Genomic DNA, 24,736 nt, shown 5'->3' with positions numbered 1-24,736 from the left:
TATTTCATAAAATTTGTGTTTATTCTTTTTTTTTGGTTAATCCCATTTCTGATTTTGCCCTGAATAATAAAATGCTGTTTTTGACCTAAGTGGTCTCAGCCAGAGTACGGCATTCCAAGGAGACCAGAACGTTATATAGTCGTACTACACCTGCTGATTTACTGATCAGTAAGGTTTCACATGAATAAATATTACTTCGTCATGTGAAGAAGCGCTTTAATGAAGATATGATTTTCCCCATAGTGCTGTAAAGTACTTCAGCGAGGAGCCTGCCACCAAGATTGCCTTATATCCTTGTATTTTGGTTGTCTGCACTCGGTATTTTCTTAGCCTTGATTCAGAGATGCAAATACTGAGATCCCGCTCCTCTTCTGTGGTGAACAAACAGTCTGGGTAGAAGTAGTGACTCCAGTTCACCCAAAAAAGCTAAGCCGTAAGCAGTAAATATTACAGCTCATAACTTTCCAACATTTCAATTATTTCCAAGATCGTTTCAGAAAGCTAGGTTAGACACACAAGGGTGGTTGGTGAAGAACATCAACATCAACGGCGCAACAACCGGTATCCGGTCTAGGCCTGCCTTAATAAGGAGCTAATGGCGAAGAACAGGTGAGAATTAAAAAAAATTGACAACGTTTCATAATCTTTAGAAGAATAAAGTAGCGAGCTCGTTTTCTACACCAGTCTAGGCAGATGCTCAAAACTGACAAAAGCAATAAGTTCTGTGTTGACGTCGACTTTATTCTTCCAATCATTTAAATTGCTAGAAGAAAATTATTTACCGATGCCTCCCGATGCCTTCGTGCTTTGCTCGTTATTGTATATAAGAAGCGTGCAATGATCTGTCAAACCAAGGGCCTTGGTGTTGTTGGTATTTAATTTCAGTTCGATTTTCCTTTGCCTCTCCAAATCTCGGACGGTTTGGCCAAGGTCCATGGCTCCGTAAGAGAGGAAGCAGATGTCATCAGATGTAGTCGAGGTGCTTGAGCAAAGGCGTCATAGTTCATGGAAACTTTCTATGTCCTCCTAATTTTGATGCTAAAATGCAATCTGGGTGGGTTCCGCTTTGATGTTCAATTCCTCTTACTTTTACCGGAATTCTTTACTCCGTGCTTAGAGTATCTCAGATACAGTGTCGACAGCTTTCTTGAAATCAATGAAGAATAGGTGAAGTGGATATCTGAACTCAGAACCCTGCCTTACAATGACCTGCAACGTGTTAAAATGGAAGGAGGTTCCAAAGTGAAAGCAACCTGCTCTTTCTCGATCAAGCTTTCAGAGTGTTCCTTGATGCGTTACAGGATTATTTTAGTTTTTATCTTTGGGACCGCATCGAGTGTGAATACCTCTCACATTGGCGTACTCAAGATAGAGTGTCTTTCTGAGGAATTTTAAAGATCAACCCATTCTTTCATTCCCTGGGAAAAATCTCAGATTCTCAGGATTAACGGATGAGTCGAAGTAGCAGCTGCACAGAAAGTGCCGTGGCCGCCAGAAACCTTTTCGGAAAGAGAGTATCAAGCCTAGCGACTTTACTCCGCTTAGATTAGATCATTTCAATTTTGTTTGAAAGAACACTTTGTATTCGCATGTTACATTGAATAGGTATAAGCGGTTATCTCAATTAGCGCTGCAGCGTGCAATCTTGATAAATCTTAAAACCGTGACTACTGTAGGAAGGAGAAGGGAAGCGGAATCTAGTCGGCTCAGATTTTCAGAGTCAGCCCGTAGCATTCACAAAAGTTAGCACTACCTCCGACGGTGCAATGACCGGAATAGTTGGCAGGGCGGTTTTTCGACATCGTGCCCTGAGTAGGAATTCCGGTCACAGTCCCGTCTTTAAAAATGGATTGTGTAGATTCCAACTTTCATAAATGGCAGCAGGGCGCAGACTTCGTCCACCGGGGGACTGCGGCTTCCCAGTCCACTGGCCCGCTCATTTCTACGTCCCAATCACCAGGAACCCAGAATAGGGAAATTGCGCGTCACACAGACCGTTAAGTTCGTCTTTGCATTGCTTCATCAGCCTGGTGCTCTGTCGGCAAGACCAAAACCTCCATGTCGTGGTACCAGAAAATGTTGTACTCACTTTGGCTTGTTGGCCATGATACCGTAGGCGAATGCTCCAGCGAGGAGGACTGTGAGTCAGAACTTTGCTTGGAGGGTTTGCGGCAACCCCAGCTGTTCGAGATTATCAAATCGGCGATTACCAAGGATAGGATTGACTGGGCTATACACAGCTACGCATACAAATCTTCAGGCCCAGATGGCATAATGCCAGTCATGCTACAGAAGTAGCAGGAAAGGGTTGTGCCGTGGCTTGTTGAGATTTACCGGAGCTGCACCTCTTTAGGATACGTACCGCAAACCTGGAGGCGCGCACGAAATGGGGTCTCCGGCCGAGGATGGTTCTCTGGATGTACACCGCTGTAGTGCGTCCGATCCTAACGTATGGCTCTATTGTATGGTGACAGGCTTTGAAGAAAAAATACAATAGAACGAAGCTTAATAGGATTCAAAGAACCGCGTGTGCAGGTGCTAATGGGGCTCTGCGGTCCTGCCCGGCAGATGCTCTCAATGTACTCCTGCGTCTCCTCCCCCTAGACCCCTACATTAAATATGTTCCAGCGTGCAGTGTCTTCAGACTACGTGAGTGCGGATGCTGGGCAGCGAAGCTCTACGGCCACAGCAACACTGTAGATGAAATACATTGGGAAATCTGGGCATTTCCCACGGACTATACCACACGCAAATTGAACTTCACGAGAAACTTTGCGGTGGACCTTCCAACCAGGGCAAAGTGGAAGACCAGCAGCGTGTTGCAAGACTATGATACAGTATTCTTTACGGACGGATCAAAGATGGCCTGTGAAGTCGGCGCGGGGGTTTTCTCGAATACACACGGTGTATCCAAGTCGTATGGTCTTCCAGGTTTCGCCAATGTATTCCAGGCGGAAGTACTGGCGATATTGGAAGTCTATCGATGGCTGGAGCGTGATTCGAGCCCCAAGCGTAACATAGCCATTCTGACCGATAGCCAAGCGGCCATCAAGGCCTTGTACTCAACGACGACATCTTCCAGGGTGGTGGGGCAGTGCAGAGACGCGCTGAACCGTCTGGGCGGCACGCTCAAAGTCACTCTACTCTGGGTTCCCGGGTATAGGAACATAGAGGGGAATGAGCGGGCTAACGGATTGGCCAGGCGAGGCTCTGCCCTTGGCAGCCCTTCGGTGAATACAGTCGGTGTTCCGCTGGCGGCTGTCGGGGCTGAGTCTACTCGCTCTACCTAGTAGCCGCGGGCCTAAGATGGCAAAGGTTTACGAGCTGTGCCAAGTCAAGGAGAATTTGGCTCGCTTATAACATAGCCCGATCACGAGAGCTCCTGTACCAGACGCGTGCAAATGCATTTAAGATTACGGGGGTCTGCACCGGGCACTGGCCCATAGGCGACCATGCCGCTAGGCTCGGCATACTCTACAATTCGCATTGCCGAGAAGGAAGGGAAACCCTCATACACTTTCTCTGCGATTGCCCAGCTCTGGCTAGAGTCAGGCTGCGGACACTGGATAAACCATTCTTTGGGGACCTCAGAGAGTTCTAGCAGCAGGGTTGGAGAGCTGCTTTCTTTCGTGAATGCTACGAGCTAGACTCTGCCTCCCTGCGCCCATAACAGCAGTCACGGTCGTAGGAGCTTGTGGCATCTAAACGACACGACCTACCTACCATTACGTATAATATTGAGATGAAAAATACATTGGTTTTTTAACAAAAAACATCTTTAAAAACTTTGAGAACGTTTTTTCGGGCACTGTAACCTGCTTACTACATTCCTTCAACGGTACAACGAAGTTGAATTTATCACTAAATTTAACTGTTACGTTCGATTGGAACAATTCACACGCTATGCATTGTAGCGTATTCTGAAAAGATTTATTCAATTAAATAGGACGTTATCGTTTTGCCCATAAATGCCCATCCTTAAGTAAAAATTTCAAACCCGTAGTGCATGAGAATAATTTTGTCGCAAATCGAATCTCCCGCTTTCCGTTGGCGGAGGATAGTCATCGATGCGTTCTCAACGCCATTGCGGTCGCTCCAGGCATTACCGGTCATAATTGTTTAAACAAATCATCTACCCATCCTTGTCTACCTCCTATAAAAATTATAGTTCTTCATTCGCCGTCACAAAAATAAAAATATGGCGAAAGTGATTTCTACGGCGACGGCGACGTGTTGACTGTCTTTCTCGGCTTTTGTAGTTCTATCTGGGTACCCTTCGGTTAAATGACCGCGGAAAAGTAGTTGTTCATGAAAAGTGTAAACATTGGATTGTGAATAGCCGCGAATAAAAGGGAGATACGGAAAAGTGCGTGCGAAAATCGACAATTCCTCGCCGACCACGGCTGACGGGTGACAGCTCCTAACAAGTTCGAGAACTCGCGCGACATTAAAAACTGGGTTTCGCCTGGGTTTAATTTTCCATTCGTCGGAAAGGTGTTTATATCGTTTTTATATTAAAATTAAGTGAATTTCAAGCAGCCTATAAAATGGAGGCTATTGCCAAACATGATTTTACAGCCACCGCCGACGACGAGCTGAGCTTCAAAAAGTCACAAGTTCTGAAGGTGAGTCTTCCCATTTGTTGATTTTTTGCTGTGCGTACTCAATACAAAAACTAGTAGATCTGGCCGGCCTTTGCTAGTGAGTCATTTCATCTTCACATAATTCTCTGAAAATCGCTCGTGGACCGGCCAGACGCAGGCCGACACCAGACTTTGTGTACATGTCATGTCGCGAACGATAGAAAGGACATCGCCCGCTGTCCTCCACATCTAAGAGGTTTCTCGGGAACGGCGAGTGGAAAACCTTGTATTTCTCGGGCCAGCTTCGGCTACAAAAGCTGGAGAGGTGTTTGGAATCTGCATATAACATATTCGGTCGCCTCTCCGAGTTGTGCATGGAATGCGGCTGGCTACCAATATTTCGACCGTGTGTGCATTCATCTCCCTCGCATATGTGCTGGATAGCCGCGACCAGATCTTGGCAACAAAAAAACGAATCGGACAGCGACCAGTCGCGCTGGAAGCAAGTAGATTCCTCCTCGTGAGATCATGTGCGACGGACTATGCGAACTAGGCGACCCGATCGGGCAGCGAGCTAGCTTCGATTAGGGATTCCAGGTCAGGGGTCCGAAAACCTTCCGCTGGGACCCTACATTACGTTTTCGGGTGATTAATCTCACACGCGCTTCGAGTGCAACTCCTACGTAGAAAATTGATATCTGCTCGCACGAAATCGGGCTCTGTTCAGATACCCAAACTTGAAATTCAATCCACTTGTGAATTGGTCGGTACTTGATAGTTACTCCTGAGATTGGTGTCATTGGACTCTACATTTTGTCACTTTGAGATTTATCTTGATGTAGCCTGAAGCCCATTACGGTTTAATGGCAATTATTCGTTACATGACCAGTTTTTGGATCTTACTAGTATTCTTTCATGCTGCATTCTCCGCTGTCAGATAAATTAAAAGCTTTTCCTTTCCCTTTGAAATGTACTGCATTTCAAGTGCGCTGACAAAATATTTCAATGCATAGTTGGAGCCAGGGAGGAAGGGAACATTTGCTACAATTAGTGGCTGGAAGCACGTTCTAAAAAGAAGCAAATCAAACCAGTCACTTAATGATTTTATGATTCACAAAAGTCGAAAAATGGTGAGGTACTATCAGAAGTGCGAATTTAAAATCAATAGCGCATCAAATGAAACAAATATCGTAATCAATTGTATACATATTGAAAGCACGTAGAAAATAAAAAACGTTAAATCAAAGTATATCACATTAATGTTCTGCGCCAAAACAGTAGAGGAGGAGTGCGAGAATCTTGAGAAGTCTTGGGGAGGCGGAAGCGATTTACAACGAACCGGGGGCGATTATATGTACGAGTGGTTGATGCGCTATGCTCCAGGAAACTGCCACTATCGTCAAAAACGCTATCCCGATATACAATTTTTTGGACGCCCTCCCGATGATCTGTCAACTAACACAGATGGGAAGAGTCACATGATCCGTTAGGATGACGGCCATAGGTTTATTGCTACTTATCTTCGACCTGCCTTCTTCCTATTATGAGCTATTTGATCATATGACTCAGTGAGAAAGCGAGCAGATGTCAACGTTATAATCAATGTGTTTTGAGAATAAATACCATGGTTCACTGAGCTCTTTTAAGTCCTCTAGCCAATACAATACTCCCCAAGTAATGGCTTCATAATGCTCAAGTTTCAACCTCAAGTCTACCAGGGGAGTAAGTTTTTTTTAGATATCATTGTTCTTCTGTCGCAGCGAGCTAACATAGAAGTTGGTTTGACTTCCTCAATTGTTTCCATTTCATTTTGTTGATCATATAAGTAACCTTTTTAGGCTACGGCTAACATCAACTCGGAAATCGAATTGTGCCATTCTCAGTTAAGTTTGTATTGTATTTGTATTTTTTGGGCTGTTGTTTCGAATACCCCTAACGCAAGTTGGTTGCTTCTGTTGGTCCTTCCATGTTGCCAACAGTTCTCCCGGTTCTCCATCTTAAGCAGGGACTGCCCCGTCTTTTTTTCTACCATATATATTGCCTTTATAGACTTTCCGGGGTGGATCATCCTCATTCATACGGATTAAGTGACCCGCCCACCGTAACCTATTGAGCCGGATTTTATCAACGACCAGACGGTCATGATATCGCTCACAGATTTAGATTTAAATTATCGTTATGTAGGCTACGGAATCGTCCATCCTTATGTAGGGGGCCAAAAATTCTTCGGAGGATTCTTCTCTCGAACGCGGCCAAGAGTTCGCAATTTTTCTTGTTAAGAACCCAAGTCTCCGAGGAATAAATGAGGACTGGCAAGATAATTGTCTTGTACAGTAGGAGCGGAACAGTTTTTGTAAGCTGAAATAGGCTCTGTTGGCTGCCAACAGCCGTGTGCTGATTTCATCATCGTAGCTGTTATCGGTTGTGATTTTCAACCCTAGATAGGATTGATGTGCAGCCCCAAAATCTCGCGCCGCTTGCTCGATTTGGATGAAGGCAGTTTGTACGTCTCGGGTCGTTCTTCTCATAATGTCGATATTGTCAGCATAGGCCAGTAGTTGGTTGAACTTAAAGAGAATCGTACCCCTTGCATTTACCTCAGCATAACGGATCACTTTCTTCAGGGCCAGGTTAAAGAGGACGCATGCTAGGGCGTCTCCTTGTCGTAGACCGTTGTTAATGTCGAATGGTCTTGATAGTGATCCGGCTGCTTTTATCTGGCCTCGCATATTGGTCAGGATCAGCCTAGTCAGTGTTATTAATTTCGTCGGGATACCGAAATCTCTCATGCCCGTGTACAGTTTTACCCTGGCTATGTTATCATAGGCGGCTTTAAAGTCGATGAATCGATGGTGCAACTGTTGTCCATATTCCAACAGTTTTTCCATCGCTTGCCGCAGAGAGAAAATCTGATCTGTTGCTGATTTTCTTAAAGTGAAGCCTCTTTGGTATGGGCCAATGATGTTTTGGGCGTATGGGACTATCCGGCCTAGCAAGATAGCCGAGAATATCTTATAGATGGCACTCAGCAACGTGATACCTCTATAATTGCTGCACTGTGTGATATCTCCCTTTTTATGTATGAGACAGATAATGCTTCTTTGCCAGTCGTTACGCATTCGCTGTCCCACACCTTGAGCACAAATTGATAAACTGGTTGTTGTATTTGGTCGCCTCCATATTTAACCAATTACATTCCATCGGTTTCTGGCGACTTATCCTTTTTAAGCCGATGAATTGCACGGACTGTTTCTTTTATACTTGGTGGTGGCAGTATTTGTCCGTCGTCTTCAGTTGTCGGACCTTCAATTCACAGATGTTCTGGTTGTTCAGTAGTTCGTCAAAGTACTCAACCCATCGTTCTAATATGCCCATTCTGTCGGAAATCAGATTTCCGTCTTTGCCTCGGCAGGCTGAGCATTAAGGTGTGTAAGGCTTCATCCTGCTGACTTGTTGGTAAAACTTGCGCGCCTGGTGCGGTTGCTCCCTGTTCTTTTCTAGTTCACAGACCTGCTGGTTCTCCCAGGCTTCCTTTTTCCGTCTGTGAAGTCGCTTCTCCGTTCGACTGAGTTCGTGATAAGTCTTCGCGTGTGTCCGCGACCTTTGAGAATGCAACATTACTCGGTATGCAGTATTCTTCCGTTCCGTAGCTGGCTTATATTCATTGTCAAACCAGCCGTTCCGACTCTTTTTGCGGCTGAGGCGTATTGGTGTGTTGTGTGTGGTCGTATTTATGATAACGTTCTGCAGGTGTTTATGAAGATCATTGGTTGATGCTTCATCTCCAGGATCTCTGTTGACTGCGATTATTGCGGCATCCATTTCCCTCTTATAGGTGTTGCGGTGGGCTGTGTTGTGGATGGCTTCAGTGTTACCTCTCACCTGATTGTCAGAGAGGATTCTGGGTGGTGTTATTCGAGCTCGGAGCACCATGCCAACGAGATAATGATCCGAGTTTATATTGGCCCCCCTATATGTTCTGACATTCATTAAGGCTGAGAGGTGGCGGCATTCGATCAACACGTGATCAATTTGGTTGAAAGTGATCCCGTCTGGAGAGGCCCACGTATGTTTGTGCACCGCTTTCCGCGCAGATCAGGTACTTCCAACAATCATTTTGTGTGACACTGCTAATTGAATAATCCGCAGTCCGTTATCATTTGTATTTTTATGTTAGCTATGAGAGCCAACGTATCGCCTGGATACAGGCTCCGTCCCTACTTGGCTGTTAAAATCCCCAATATGATTTTGATATCATATCTGGGGCTGCCTTGTAGAAGGTATCCTTCTCCTCTGTAGGAGCGGGAACGTTAATAAGGTTTATATTTCTAAATTTGCCTCGCAAGCGCAGAGTGCATAGCCGTTCGCTTATGTTTTCAAAGCCCATAACAGCAGGTTTCATTTTTTGGCTGACTAAGAAACCTACTCCGACCATAGGTTTACTGGTTGTCCGCTATAATATATAGTGTAGCGACTCTTCTCCAGGAAACCGGTCCCTGTCCAACGCATCTCCTGTAACGTTGTTACATCAGCCCTATATTGGAACAGGGTATCGTCTAGTTGCTTGGCAGCTCCATTTCTGTACAGGGAGCGCACGTTGCATGAGAAAATGCGCAAATCGTTATTCCTTTTCCAATGCCGGGTTCGTCGTTGTGGCATCCGTCCAGTCCGAGGCTCCTGTTGTGGCTTCACAACTTCGGGTTTCCGTGTAGGATTATCAGCCCTACCCAACCCCCAACCTGGAGGACCAGTTGGTACAATTTGTCCCGTTTTTAGGCGCGGGAGACTCGCCTTCATTCTTCTCCGCCTGCAGCTTTTCGTTAAGAGAGATCTCCCAGCGGTCACCACGTGGAGGTGGAGATAGGGTTTGGTAGTAGAGCTGTTGGTGTTGGTTCAGCAGGCGTTTCCCAGGTTTTATGCTCCATCGTGGGTACCAATCCACGTTTTGTCCTGGGACCTATAATACCCTTTGGCCGCTTCATAGTGACTTTAAATAAATAAATGGAGCAAAAGATGTATATCGCCAGTCTATTAGTAGATTTGCAGATGCGGATATTTCAGGGGCCCTTTGTACACTATATCCAGTGCTGGATATCGATAAAATATTAATCACACTAGAAGGTACGAATAGAAAAAAAACACGCGTTAATTATTTCAAATAACACATTGATAAATGCACTACACTCAACTTATCATCAGTCCAGCCACACTGACAGATTTTATTTAAAAACTTAAATTTTCATCAGTCATTGCCGTAAAAATACCCTAGACGATCAGTTTGCCATAATTTTGTCATTCAGACTCACGCCAGACATACTGACCGTCTAAGGTCAGACTTTAGGTCTACTGCTTGAAGACAATGTGGCATTGATTTTGTTCTCGAATATACTCTGGGAGAACAAGTCATGGGTCGTTTGACAATGGCCCAGTTTTAGCTGATGGAATTCAGTTTACATACAGTCTTGATCGTCTTCGTTTGTGTGCTGTGATTTTGGCGCTATTGTTATTATCAATTTGCCTATAGAACAAACAGTTGGGTCTTTCTCTGAAATCCTTAGCAATGTTACTTTTTCTTCCGCAATGAACGGCGTCTTGCGGTAATGAAAACGGAGATGTTGCATTGGACTAGTGGTGTGACACGTTTTGATTACATCCGAAATGAGGATATCCGCGATCGATATGGAGTTGCATCGATCGTGGAAAAATTGCGAGAGAGTGTCTTCGATGGTGTGGTCATGTAATTCGCGTTAATGAGAATTCACTTACCAAGATTGGTCTGAACATCGAAGTTGAGGGCAAAGGACCAAAAGGCCGGCCAAAACAACGGTGGCCTGATACGCATCCAGATCAGGCATTTGATGAAACTAAATGGCGAAACCGATCACAACGAGCTGACTCCGCTTATGAACGGGACAAAGGCTGAAGAAAAAGAAGCATCCACGTTTTCCTCTGCATTTACGCCGCAACTCAGTTCTGTTGTCAGCATCTTAGCAATTAGTTGAACGTCAGCTTCTTGGCTTCTTGATCTCGTTAGTCTGGGCTCGAATTCCGGTTCATCATGGATGTTTGTGTTAGTTTTCGTGCTATCCTTCTGTTGTACAGCCTTGAGTGTGATGATAATGGAACTTAAGAAGTCTCATCGAAAATAAATGAAGTGATTTTGGATGCCTGGTGCTCTACAAAGGAGTCAATAGTAGAAAACAAAATCTTAATATTTGGAGTTTCATGATCGTTTCAGTCTCAATTGTCATTTCATTAACCGAAAGATATTGGGCAATTTTCTGACGAGCCAACCAGGGGTGGCGCCCCCTTTTGTTGTAAATTTTGAGTCTACACACAAAGTACATTCGTCCGTCACAACCCTCCGTTGGCAGGTTTCTGTCATCTTTTGTGGTGCCGTCCCCACGTACTCGAGGAGGGCGATCAGATCCGAGTCTGCAAGGGACTCATCTGAAGTGGCTCTGGCCACGAAGCCTCAGCGGAGGTTATCTGGTACCATGGGAACCGGGATGGCCCTCTGAGAGCATAAGCTCCAGGAGAATTCCTGAAGAACGTGCTCTCGGGCCGGTTATTTGCGGTTGGTTCCCTTGTGGGAATTTCATGGTGGTTGTGGTTATGCCTACATCGCAGGCAGAGTTCCTTGGAGCTCAAGCGTGGAGTTGCGTTGTACAACTCGGGTGCCGTACCCCTTAGTTGCGGGAGAGGTGTTAGATAAGCCTTGCTTCCACTGGTATGAATGCTTATCTTGCACTCAGTATAAACCAATACCGCTGTGCCACTCACTGGTGGGGCTCTGATTGTGATCTCCTAGTCAATCCGTGTCCGAAGAGGACCGTGGGATTATGCCTACACGGCAGGTACTCACGTTAAACCCCCAGGACTGTCTAACGTGTCATCTTCTGTGACGCATAACCTCGCATTTCAGCGAATGGCCCCTAAGCGTGGTTGACGCGCAATGCCCCATTAGGGGTAGAATGACAACGATGTCTTTAGACGACTAGGGGAATGTCTTTGGCCACCATTTTTTTATGTATCCCACCCAAATGGTTGTCTACCCCAGGTAAATCCCTAAGAATAGGCTCTCTCTAAATCTGTCTAATTTCAAATATTTGCGTCTATCTCTGGCAAAGACAACTCATTGTATTCATTTTGATGCGCAAGTAATACTATAAATGAATTTGTCAAGTTTTATGAAAATTGATGATTGAATGGTGGACATGGTCATAGTTTACTATGATAGTTGTGTTCCTATCCTCAGTTATGCAGTATCACATGATAAACTTTGCTTTCAGATTTGCTATGGTCAATCAGTAAAATTCACAAATTGATATTCTATTAATTACGCCACCATAACTAAAAGAATACATAAACAGTGGGAATTATCTAATATGATTTGACTTTTATAGTCGGTATAGCGTGAATTTATGAGCATTTATAGATAACCATTAAACTTTTGTTGCATATTAAATTTAGACGTTCGAAAGTGAATTGTAGTATTTCATTCATTTTTGAATCCCATCTGTCTACCTTTTTCCTGTTATTGGTTTCTCAGGAAGAAAATAGTTTCAGGCTTGAACATAAAATATTCCTTCAAATACGGAATACTATTTAAAATGGGCGAAGCGTTCCTAGAGTTCCTAGTTTTGTAACAAGTGTGGTTAGGTGCCTATCGCTTGTTATAACTGGATTGTGGTGATTTCATTTCTTCCCTGCCTAAGGCTTAAAACATATTGAAAAGACGTGCAAAGCGTGGTTACAATTCAACTTCAACAGCTGTAGCAAATGTTACCCCTTTGCTTGCTTAATATCTTCTTGTCTTCTTTCACCGTATACTTTGCTTGTCGTCTTTTCTTGTCCTTCACATTTTGTTCCATTTTGCAGTAAAGCTTATTGTCTAGATCAAGTTCGCCACTCTTTTCGACTACGGGCGGGTAGGTGTGGAGTGGTGAGGGTTTTAAATCCATGTCCATCGCTTTAAATCACCACTCTTTTGGTAGGCCTTTAGCTCGTTTTCCATATCCTTAAGGGGGTCTTCCCGTATGAAAGCCATTATTTTCGCTTTTTGGGAATTTTCTGTGAAGATAATAATAATAATAATAATAATGTAATATCCGAACAACTCGGAACATCGAAAAATCACTTTGCCCAAATATTTAACACTAACCACACCAGATACAATTAATGTCAAACAGAAAAAAATCGATTCCTCGGATCCGACATACTGACGACCCCTTTAACATGTTGTTTTGCACAATACGTTGGTGGTTCTCATTTTCATGTATTTTATTTGTTACTCGTATAGCTCATTCTGCTTCCGGACCATTTTACCCAAATGGCTATAACTTGCTTCCCAAATTTTACCGAAAATCTGTCTTATTCAGTGGCACTTGCGTGCTCGGTAAGGTAGCTCGTTCCAATTGCGTATTGTGACTACAATGAGGGAAACATATGGCTAGGATATCCTATCGGCTTTGACAGTACGTTCGATTCGATTGAAAATCTGAAACTTAACATCGGGGTCTAGATTCAAATTCAGATTTAGAACTTCTTGGAGCTGCCTTAGCACTTTTGCGTTGCAAGATGAGTGCTTATCAAGTGAGGAAATCTGTCAATAAGTTCTTATTCGTGTAAGAAAATCACTAGGGGAATATTCAAGGAACATTCTTTCTACGCACTGGAAGTCCTCCATCAGATTTTGACCTGTAAATCTGAAAGATTTCACTAAGAGAGGCTATATCTTGAAAAGTTTCCTTTAAATTCTTTCACAAATAAAAGAATCAATTACTAGTAATTTGATGATTATACGAGTATATTTCCCACCTCCGTTGATTTTTGTTTCTATCAATCACTCTCCGGAAAAAACGCGATGTAGTTTGAACATATTGAAATTCTAAGTGTAATTTCTCAATAGCAAAACACCAACAGGGTAATCTCCTGAATATTTTCTTAATTTAAAATTTGAAAAACTTGGGATTTCCATACAATTTAAGTTTCCTTGATTTGCTTGTCCTCATGCTCCTTCTTTTTCTTCAGCCTTTGTCCTGTTCACAAGCGGGGTCGGCTTTTGATCGGTTTCACCTTTGGGCTCTATCAAATGCCTGATCTAGGTGTAATCTCGAGGCTTTTAAATCCCCATCCATCGTATCAAACCACCGTTGTTTCGGCCTGCCTTTTGGTCGTTTACCACCGACTTCAGTGTTCAGACCAATTTTGGCAAGTGAATTCTCCTTAGAGCGCTAGTGTTAACCATACGATCAAAGACGCCTCTCGCAATTTTTCCACGATCGATACAACCCCATAACGATCGCGGGTATCCTCATTTCGGATGTGATCAAAACGTGTCACCCCACTAGTCCAATGCAACATCTTCGTATCCATTACCACCAGACACCGTTCATTGTCTTTTATAGTCGGCCAACACCCAGAACCATAGAGGGCGACCGGACGGACGACATTGTGGTGTATTTTAGATTTGAGACGTTCGTTGATATGTCGACCACAAAGAACACCAAATGTGGAACGCCACTTCATCCAGGTTGCGTTAATGCGTGAAACAATTTCATAACGCAGTTCTTCATTGGCTGATAGCGTTGACCCGAGGTATTTAAATCGCTCAGTTCTGGGCAGATCACTGCCGCTGACAGTGATTGTACCTGTGTCATGGGGATCAGTCGTCAAAAATTCAGTTTTATTCAGATTCAATCTGAGACCGTGTTGCATGAGGCGATCATTCCATTTTTGGATAAGTTGCTCGAGATCATTTCTGCTATGTGATGCTAGGAAAACATCATCTTTATAAAGCAGTGTATAGGGCGCTGGGCGTTGGATGTCCCGTGTGACGGTGTCCATAACAAGAACAAAGAGGAGTGGTGAGAGGGCGCTTCCTTGATGAACACCAACAGAGACACGAAGCGGTTTAGTACACCCGCCATACTTCGAACTTTACTTTTCGGATCGTGGTAGGGCAATTGAACCCAGCGCAGGAGTTCTTCTGGGACTAAGTGTTGTTGTAGAGCATACTAGATGAGTTCGTGTGGCACACGGTCAAACGCTTTCTCTAGATTCAGAAATGCGATGTAAAGATGGCAATGCTTCTCACGGTATTTCTTCATGAGTAACCGCGCAGCGTGTATTGCGTCAGTAGTGTCGCAGTTTTTGACAAATCCGGCTTGATTCACGATTATTTCATCGATTTCGCGAATACGGTTGTCAAGAATGCGTTTAGATATCTTAATGGTATGGGAAAGTAACCGGATCGGACGGTAATTTGAATATTCTGCTGGATTACCTTTCTTTTACCATATTGGAACAGTGGTACTTTCTTCAGTCAGATGGTGTTCTTCCTTCCTGAATAAGCCGATTAAAGAGTTCACTGAGCCACAGTGTTGGGTCCCAGCTTTTCGCTTTGCAGAGCTCAGATGCGATATCATCAGATCCTGTGGTTTTCCTCGATTTCATTCATTTTATTGTCTGCTCGACTTCGGCAATGATTGTGGAAGTGGAGGATGAGCAAAATCATCAGAAGAAATCTGATCGAAGTATTCTCGACATCTATCTGTTGCGGCTTGACGGTTGGTAAGCAAAGTGTTCGATATCCTGTGTGCGTTCGTTACGGTTTTTTGCAAGTCGATACAGATCTCTCTCGCCATCCCGAGTGTCCAGCTTATTGTAAAAATGTTTGTAATGGTCCGCTCGGATGACAGCGACTGCTTTTTTTGCTTTCCGGTTGGCATTCTTATAAATTTGCCAATTAGCCAGTGTTTTATCGTCGAGAAATTTGTGGAAGAGGCGTTTCTTTCCACGGACCTTCATTTTAACATTGTCATTCTAAAGCCAAGTATCTCGGTTGAGTACCGCTTACTCGGTTTGGTGGGTGGCTCGGAGGGTTGCAAAGGCCGCTTTGTGAATCGTGTCTTTCATTTTGTTCCACGATTCTTCCCTATCTCACTGGTGGCAGTGGAATTTGTATCGTGATTTGACGTCGGATACCAGTCGACTCAGCTGTGAATGAGTACCTGAGTCAAATCAGGGTAATAATCTCGGGCGAGCGCAATGCTGACCACATTGCCTCCTAGTGTACCGTTACGGTCTTGAATGAAGTGCTCTAACACACTTCAAGGCCCTGATCCAATATGGATTGTTGCGCCAACGATTATTATTATTATTATTGTTCCATATTCGTAATGGTTGGTAATCGCGTAAGTGAAATCATTTCTTCTTTTATCTCACAAGATCGCCACCGCGATTAATGCGGTGGCTCAATGAACCATGTATTCATAAATACAAGGTCATGGGTGTCCGCAAAATCGATTATACGCTCGCCACCCTCATTGCTTGCTCCGAACTCTCCCCTGTTACCGTCTCCTTTTGATCCACATGACCATCAAGGTCACCGGTAATGATGATATAGTCGTCAGCAGGTACGTGACAAGTCTTTTCATCGAGAAGTTGCCAGAAGACATCTTTCTTGGCTTCAGGTCGTCCTGTTTGTCGTGCGCACGCGGTGAAGAAGTGAATAGTGCGATCAGCTGATATGGTGAGCTTCATCAGTCGATTATCAAATCGTTCGTTGAGATGGCATTGCCAACATCATAATGAGTGTGTCGGCTACCAAAATGGAGAAGTTTATAGCGATTTTTACCGCGTTCGCCCTGAATGTCGCAGCTTTTGGCACTAGACCATCGGATTTATTGCAGAGCGCAGATATCAATGCGCTTTTTCCGAAGGGCTTTTGCGAGTTCCTCGATCCTTCCAGTTAGGGTGCCAACATTTAACATGTAGACACGTATTTGTTTTGTTCGGACTAACTTGCTTACGTCCTGATGCCGTCCATGCGCCAAGAGCCCTTGCCCATTTCTCGACAAGACCGGGCCCCGTCCTGCTGCGTCGACAGAAGTGGACGCCCTAGCATTTTTCTAAGGCTTGTGATTCAACCCGATCATCTTGTTTCTAACGACATTGTATGCATTTTCTTGGTCGGCCTGTCGTGGGACCTGTCACCAAGAGAGATCAGGTAGGATTTAGCATAGTGAAATAACTCCAACTATACTCTATTTGTCTTTTTCCCTGATCTCAGCATTTTATTTTTTGTTTTACTGAGGATAGTACAAAGTACGTTGCTTCAAACCCTCCTCCTTTACTTGGGCTTGGGACCAGCATACTATGTTAATAGCGTGGCGGAGTTACTTGTCCTCATGCTCCATAAACTCTAATTTCTAACTCATTATCTCAGTTTCCATCCGAAAGATACACTCTTTGGTCTTCGATTCAAATTTAACTTTGCTAGGTACCTGTTTTTCTCTGAAAGTCAGGTATCTGTCGAATGGAAAGATGACACAGTTATAAATGTAATCCTTAACTTAAATATAAGACTGACATTCTTGACAACGTTAAACAGAATCGCAGAAATTTAGGATAAACACCGGAAAAGTCATTATGGAAAGAAGTCTGCAAATACACCTATTACAGATACAAAAGGATGGTAAAGATATTAGGAGGTAGGTAGCCTGCCTTGTACATAACAGATAAGGATGTATTTTCATAGGATCTAAGAATTGATTTTTATTATTTCATCCCATCTACCGTTCTAGTTTTTTTGCTCAAAAAATGTCTCTGTAGGGACTTGTAATGACTTTTATAACGAAATACCTGTCGCATATTTCAATCTCGGTACAAATTACGATATAAGCTACATACTTTAGGTTTCAGGGCTTCATGGATTTAAATTCATGACCGAATCATTTAATTTGGGTCGGAATCTATTGAATTCGAATTGATCATTGTGAAAGAATAAATTATTTCTAGCTTCTTTCTATTTTTAATTTTGTGATCATTAACTTTTGATTTAGACCGTTTACAAAACAGGTGTCCAAATCGAAAGCTAAAAATAGTTTGATATGAAAACAACTGAAAGGATTAACTTCAGAATCTTTTCTGAAATATAATCAAAGATTCTGTCGACAATTAAATATACTCTCCTATCGTAATGGTGCTCGGATCGGCGATTAGAAAGTTTGTTGAGTACTGTGCAATTTATAGTTGGGGATTCAGGAGACCAGCGCCAGAGAATGCCACCACCTTCGTTAGCTGATCGGCTTATGGAATTTTCGCGTTCTTAAAAACGAAAATGAATAAAATGATAATCGAAAGAAAAAACGATGAAAAACATCGACGACAAGCAACAACAAAAACTGAGATATTCAGATTCAAGTCTATTCGGCCTCGCCACGTAGAGTTAGAAAATTGAAAATGATGGGTGCACGCTGAAGAAGTCGCCAGCTGGAAAATTGAACATGATAGAATTATATCATGTGTATTTATATTTTCAATTACATTTTCCTCCATGGAACTGAAGATTCTATGCGTGGCTTGCATTTGCCTTTATCGATTTCAAGGTAAATTGGAGTTTGCCAGCTGTGTTTACATGCACCTTGTAGAGGGGCTCTGATGAACACTTTAACATGGAAATCATGTATGAAATTTTAAGGGTCCTGTTTCATGTGGATAACTCAAAATTTCATATTTTTTCTGTTAAAGTTAGTCTACATGCATGACTGCTTTTGTCTGTTATCAGGCAGTGCAGAACTTGAATTATTTGGGACAGCCATCATGGGAACTCAAGAGGACATGTGAATTAATAAAAACAAATAGCTCATAAACGTGTGGATGACAACCATTCACAAATCTTCATTACGTTTTTTAGTATCGATAGTCTGCTCCAAACAATTGTAGACTCCTCATGCAAATTTTTATTTTAGTTTCGTTTGGGTTGAATTCCGGACAACCGACAGCAAAGAATATTTTCAGGACGGTGCTGCTCAGGTGATTCACCTTGCTGGTAACATGATATATGACGAGAGGAATGATGTCCCTAAAGCGACGAATAGAGTGACGTCCCTGAAGCAATTTCATGTTATATGAAGAAAACCAATGGAAAGGCCAGTGAAAAGGGTCAAACCCTGAATATATCCAAGAGTATCGTTATACACGTTGTACATATCCCATTTGCAGGTAATTTTAGATGTTCGTAGCGTAAATTAAAAAAAATGTGAATACAATGAAAGGATCAACGATGGTTCGAATTCTTGCTTGATTCACAATTGTTATTGCTTTGAATAATGGGGTATTCAATTATTTGATGGTTTCGCTGATTTTTCATTTGTTGTAAAATTAGTTTTCAATCATTATTCGGGGAAATAACAACAAACCAATATGATCGAACGTATTTAATGGATGGACTTTATGTAATTGTGTGCTTATTCTAAGTTGATATTGAATAGAAAGCTTAGAGTTTCGTAATACCCAATCGGATAAACATTCTTTTCAAATTTGTTATGAAAAAGAATCATTATTTATGTTCGAAAAATGATTTTATTTGAATGATGGTGGGACCTGGCGTGGCGGTTGCCGCTCTTAATAAACCAATTTTACAGTATATTTTCCACTGTTTTAAACGCTGCCATAGTTGAATAATTATTGGAATCATCATAAAAAAGATCAAAATACCTCGATTAAATTTAAAACAAGTCGGGAAACCGGAAGCTAGGCGTTTTGTTTCCTTCTTCAGTGAGCATATTTGAGTGCAGAACTATCCCATTTGTACGTAGCCCGTTATGTATATGCATTTAGCATGTCGGACTGGGAGGCCTAGACACAATAAAGAAGCAACTTTATAATTTTTTTCAGATTTTTTTGTTGGGTAGTTTCTGAGAATGGGTCCGTTAAAGAAATCATCACTTTCCACTCTCCGCACTCCCTATAGTGACCCTGACTATATTCGATGAAAAAAAAATTGTACATCCCTCTTTTGCATGTATGTGGCCTCTCTTTCCCACGGATGAGGATGATCCCACCCAGAAAGTCTATAAGGGTAATATCTATGGTAGAAAAAGAAGACAAAGCAGACCTTGCTTAAGATGGAGCGATGGCGTAGGTCAGGACGCCAGACAGCTTCTAGGGATATCGAATTGGTGGACCTGGGTACAAAACCGGGATGTTTGGAGTTCCTTATTAAGGCAGGCCTAGACCGGATATCGGTTGTTGCGCCGTTGATGATGAAAGCGCCATAGGAAAAAAATCCGGGCTCATGGTGAAAATTGTGCGGATGCGAAATTAAATGGAAACTAAACATAAAACTGCTGGTTAAGAAAGGAGGCATTGTTCTATTCTTGCAAAATGCTCAGAGGAAAAAATGGGGGATCCATCTGAAAATGGTACTATGAATATATGTTACAAAGTCGTTCGTTCGATACTCGGTTATTGTTCTATTGTATCGTAGCCTGCGCAGAGCAGAGAGTATAATAGGACCAAGCTTAAACGGATTTAAAGAGCTGCGTGTGTGGGCACTACTGGAAGTATGTGATGATGCTAACCAGCGCCTTAAACGAATTCCTACACTTGCTCCCATTCGACTCATATCTCATATGGCTGCCAACAACCGTACGTATCATAAGCGGCCTTGAAGTCGATGAAAAGTTAGTGCAACTGATGGCCATGGTCATACAGTTTTTCTATGGCCCGCCGATGTTGTTTCTTAGATACTTACAATATATTTGAATCAGACAGTAGAACAGAGGTAGGATTCGACTCCAAAGCAAAACGGCAAAGCTTTAAGAGTGAGTGGTGACATCATGTAAGAGGGTGAGCCAGTGCTCGAGACTGTCTAGGCGGTTCACACAAAATATTTTTCTTCTGGGTTTCTGGACATAAAAATAGGCAGATGAGGGAGCTGGGTTGCCGAAGGCAATAGACAGGATCACAGCCAACCGCACGAGCCGCTGGTTAATAAGGGGCCATTTCACGCATTGCCGAAGTTACGGTGAGCCTGTTCTGCAAACCTACCTATCTCTTTAACTCTGGATACGGGGAAGTAAGTGGGTTTGAGAGTATTTCTCCCTAATATTATTATTCAAGTATTTAACTCTCAATGATTGAAGTTCTCGTTGGAACATCTGTATCCACCTCTATTTTCCCACTAACTCCAGTGTGATTTTTGGTGCACATTACATCGTGATTTTCCAGCGTATTTAAATTTCTTTTTCCCCTTTGTTGCTAGTTTTTATGAAACTTTCTGTAGTCTCCTATGGCTGAAGCAACCACCCAGAAGTAAAAATTGGCTGTTGTTTTTCGAGAGAGGAAGATCTTTCGCGTCTTTGTAAGCACGACCGAACATTTCAACACGTACACACTATTTAAAGAAACCAAAAAGTTTCGACAACGTAAAATGATGCCACTCATTGCATCTTTTCGTGGACTCACACACAACATGTTCTCCCAAATTTCCTGACAATAGGTCCAGGTGACAGATCATCCATTGAATCGATTTCAATAGAATGGGTTTTGTTGAAAGAAATGTGAAGGATAAGAAAAGAAGTAGTGGATCATCGACACTTGCAGTAGAAGTAAAAAAAACGATAGTAAGCCAAGAACAGGCACGCGATCAGTGAAGAACTACTTGAACGCACCCATGGGACTCGGTAACCAAATGCCGAGGCGGACTTTACGACAATACATTCGATCAACTGAATGGGAACGGTATGAAGTCTTAACTTTCCGCAAAGAACATCCGCGATCGCCTGAACTTCTGTCAGAAGTTCCAAAGCCTTTATTTGGCGAATGGTATCGCACGTGGTCGAAAGCGGCGTGCGAACACTGTATTTAGGGACAAGTTGTATATACAACAGTGTCCCATGCCCAATCGGGAGAACAGAAGAGTAAGAACGAGCGATCACTTGAGTATTCTCACAACACAGCTCCCTAAATTCGATGTAATAGTCATGATGGTGTTGATGAAGTTAGCAGTCGCGGAAAAAGCTGACCACATTTTGTCGAGGAAGGAGTGTCCGCTAATGGGAAAATTCTCATTTTTTCCATATAATACAACCCAATATATGTCCTTTATGATAAAATTATAAAAATTTGCTTTCCATTTTTTATTCAGTTTCTACATATAAAACAACATGTCTAAAACCTTAACTTCACCTTTTGGGAAATAATTGTACCACAAATTTCAGCAACGGTGGGACAATTGTGGAAAATGCTACTTCCAGGTAATTAGAAATGTATTGAGCGGAAGTACGAAGAAGTAAATTTTTGCTTGAAACTATTCCTTAAGGGACACGATAGTTATAGGAAGCTTTTGCATCGGTTTACGCAACACCTGAGAACATAGCAGAGAGGAAAAGTGGTTGAAGAATGTCATGGATGGGGACATAAGAGGTAAAATCAGTAAAACCAATAACATCAAACCGCTCCGGTCAAACGGGAAGAATAAAAATAGGAGACAACAACTTTGAGACCGTTGATAATTTCTCCTATCTAGGGTTGAAAATCACAACCGATAACAGCTACGATGATGAGATCCGCGCATGGTTGTTGGCAGCCAACGGAGCCTATTTCAGGTTACAAAAATTGTTCCGCTCGAAACGTCTCACCATAGGGTCAAAGCTCTTACTGTACCAGACAATGATCTTGCCAGTCCTCATGTATTCCTTGGAGACTTGGATTCTTAGCAAGAAGAATTGCGAACTCTTGGCCACGTCCGAGAGAAGAATCCTCCGAAGAATTTTTGGCCCCCTACATGAGGATGGATGATTCCGTAGCCTACATAACAAGGACATCTATGAGCGATATCATGACCGTCAGGTTATGGATAACATCCGGCTCAATAGGTTACGGTGGGCGGGTCACTTAATCCCTGTGGATGAGGATGATTCAGCCCGAAAAGTCTATAAGGGCAATATCTATGGTAGAAAAACAAGACGATGTAGACCCTGCCTGAGATGAAGCGATGGCGTAGGTCAGGACGCCAGACAGCTTTTAGGAATATCGAATTGGTGGACCTCGGAGCAAAACCGGGATGTCTGGAGTTCCTTATTAAGGCAGGCCCAGACCGGATACCGGTTGTTTCGCCGTTGATGATGACGATGGTAAAATCAGGAGAACGCTGTACAATATATACAATGATACAAAATATGCTTCGAGAGCTCAACCGTGCCAAGAAAGCGAGGCGTTCGGCTAGTGGGGATGAGCTGGTCTAAGCCAGAGCCCTCTCCGCGAATTAACCTTCCGCGGGAATAAAGGCAGCGACTTTTTACGGTTTCTACCTTCATCTGTAAAAAGAGGAGACTACAAAAGGCTCATTACTTCTTCTAACAAGAAATACATTTAATTTAGAAGAAGTTATATATGATTCATAATTGCACATTCGTCCAATATATATTGTGCCGAGTAATGTAAACAATGTGTGGCTCTTTTATTACTGTTACAGAGCTTTAACTGGAAAATAGCTAGTAACTTAATTCTAAAGACCCCAACCAATTCTTATTATTTTGTCAACATTTGTCTTTGCTCGAATGATTTATGTATATCTTCATAAGTTACCATGTGGGCTTGAGTCCAGTACTATACGAAAGAAAGTTAGTGACGAATCCCAGCCAGAGAAAAGTTCCAAGGCGTTTCTTATCATTGCTCTAAATATAGAATTTTTGAATTATTGATGCATGATGGTATTTGTATCAGTATCTTGTCAATAGGAATTCTACTCAGTGGACAATCGATATGTATGTATAAGTAGAAAACATATGTGTAATCATTTGTACATATTTTAATATGTTTACCCGAAAAAACGTGATTTTATACTGTCATCCCAATAACATTTTCCAGAACTGTTTATATATCTGGCAAAACATAAACAATTATTTACTGTGCGCGTCTCTATTTATGAAGAGCTTATCGAAATCATGTTTGTTTACGTAGATTGTGTTTAGTTTGGGCACACTGCGCTACATTTTTTTATTATTCTGATATATTCAGAATCCATTCGTGTGAAAAATATAAACATATTTGTAATTTGCTTTCTGTAGTGCCATTCGAATAATGGATTATTCTTACGATTAAGTGAACTTGTTTTCAGTTCCTTTTCTCATTAAGATAAATTTTGCAATTTTGTAATTTTGTTATGAATATGACAAGTTTTTACATCAAAAAAGTAGTTACTTCTAACATTGTGGTCGCGTTTCCCGTGAACATATTTCAATGATTTTTGTTTGTTGTATGACTTCAATTGAATAGCGTGATCAACCAGAAAAAGATCACCTAATGTGACTTATCTGCTAATAGGTGACCCGTAGGCTGATAATGTTTTTCACTTTAAATTTGTTAGATAACATTTCGATAAATTTCTCAGAGGATGGGGATTGACCAAAGTTTTTAGGGGACAACCCTTTTGGAAAGTTGTTTAGATTTTTCCCGATGCAAGAAGGCTCGTAGGGACGAAATATGAAAAAAATTAACTTGGAGGATCTGATAATCGACTTCCAATCCACATAACATCACAAGGTCATTGGGTACAAGGCAGTCCCAACTTTATGTTGGGGAGTGGTAGAAAAGGACGCCTTCATTCATCAAGAAGCTTGTGAGGTTTTGCCAATCAACGGTATCCTTTACGCAACCTACAAAGGAGGTAGGGACTTATGATACTGTGTATAAACCAAATTAAACATTAGTTTTTATTCTTCAGCCCTTTTGCTCCCTAAAACAATTAGGTGTTCCATAGCCATTCAGACGGTAGTAATTCTTCTTTCTTAATTTTTCAACCAGAAGTGGGAGAAGATTTGGCGGAGTTCTATTTTAAATTCAAATTCTATTCTAAAATTATGGCTTGAATTCAGTCTATGCTTTTATCTTATCAGTCCCTCGGGCGAAGTTCTCAGCAAGGTCAGGCGAGCGAGTAATGCGAATGCATTGTCGGCTTCGCAGAAACACAATGTTATCATGAGTTTGTGTGACTCAAAAGAAGTATTTAATCGACTACTACACTTCGGTTATCCACCAGATAAATAGATACCCTTATCCACTCTCAGGCTCGGTTAGTCTCTGTAAATATTAGTTTTTACCATTATAGTTTCCATAGTTGCGTTCTTTTTAAGGTTTTGTTTGCAAAACAAAACCTTATTCAATGTCTGTCTGTCTGTTTTTTTTTAACTACCGCTGGCTCTTGCCAGACGGTTATGTGAGACTTTTACTCACTAAAACCACCTCCTTCTCCTTTGCTTACCCCTCGTTACTGCCATTTCGGTATTACATCGCGGGGCAGGATCAGTTATGAACTGTGTCTCTGTCGTTATTTGTAACTTTCCTCCGAAGCTCCTCCC

The 24,736-nt window shown here is 42.3% G+C and overlaps 1 protein-coding gene across 1 annotated transcript in view; it reads left to right on the top strand.

The window, feature by feature from the left end:
- The first annotated feature begins 4,179 nt into the window (after window positions 1-4,179).
- Window positions 4,180-24,736, top strand: part of LOC119656261 (growth factor receptor-bound protein 2) — a 40,798-nt gene continuing 20,241 nt past the window's right edge. The window contains exon 1 of the mRNA XM_038062679.1: window positions 4,180-4,625. Within this exon, the coding sequence (XP_037918607.1) occupies window positions 4,548-4,625 (78 nt within the window). The 5' untranslated portion in view covers window positions 4,180-4,547. The remainder of the gene's footprint in view (window positions 4,626-24,736) is intronic.

Source organism: Hermetia illucens, chromosome 4 (assembly GCF_905115235.1).
Source record: "Hermetia illucens chromosome 4, iHerIll2.2.curated.20191125, whole genome shotgun sequence".
NCBI lineage: Eukaryota > Metazoa > Arthropoda > Insecta > Diptera > Stratiomyidae > Hermetia > Hermetia illucens.
Note: the sequence above shows the minus strand (reverse complement) of the source record. Positions and strands in the feature narration are given on the sequence as shown.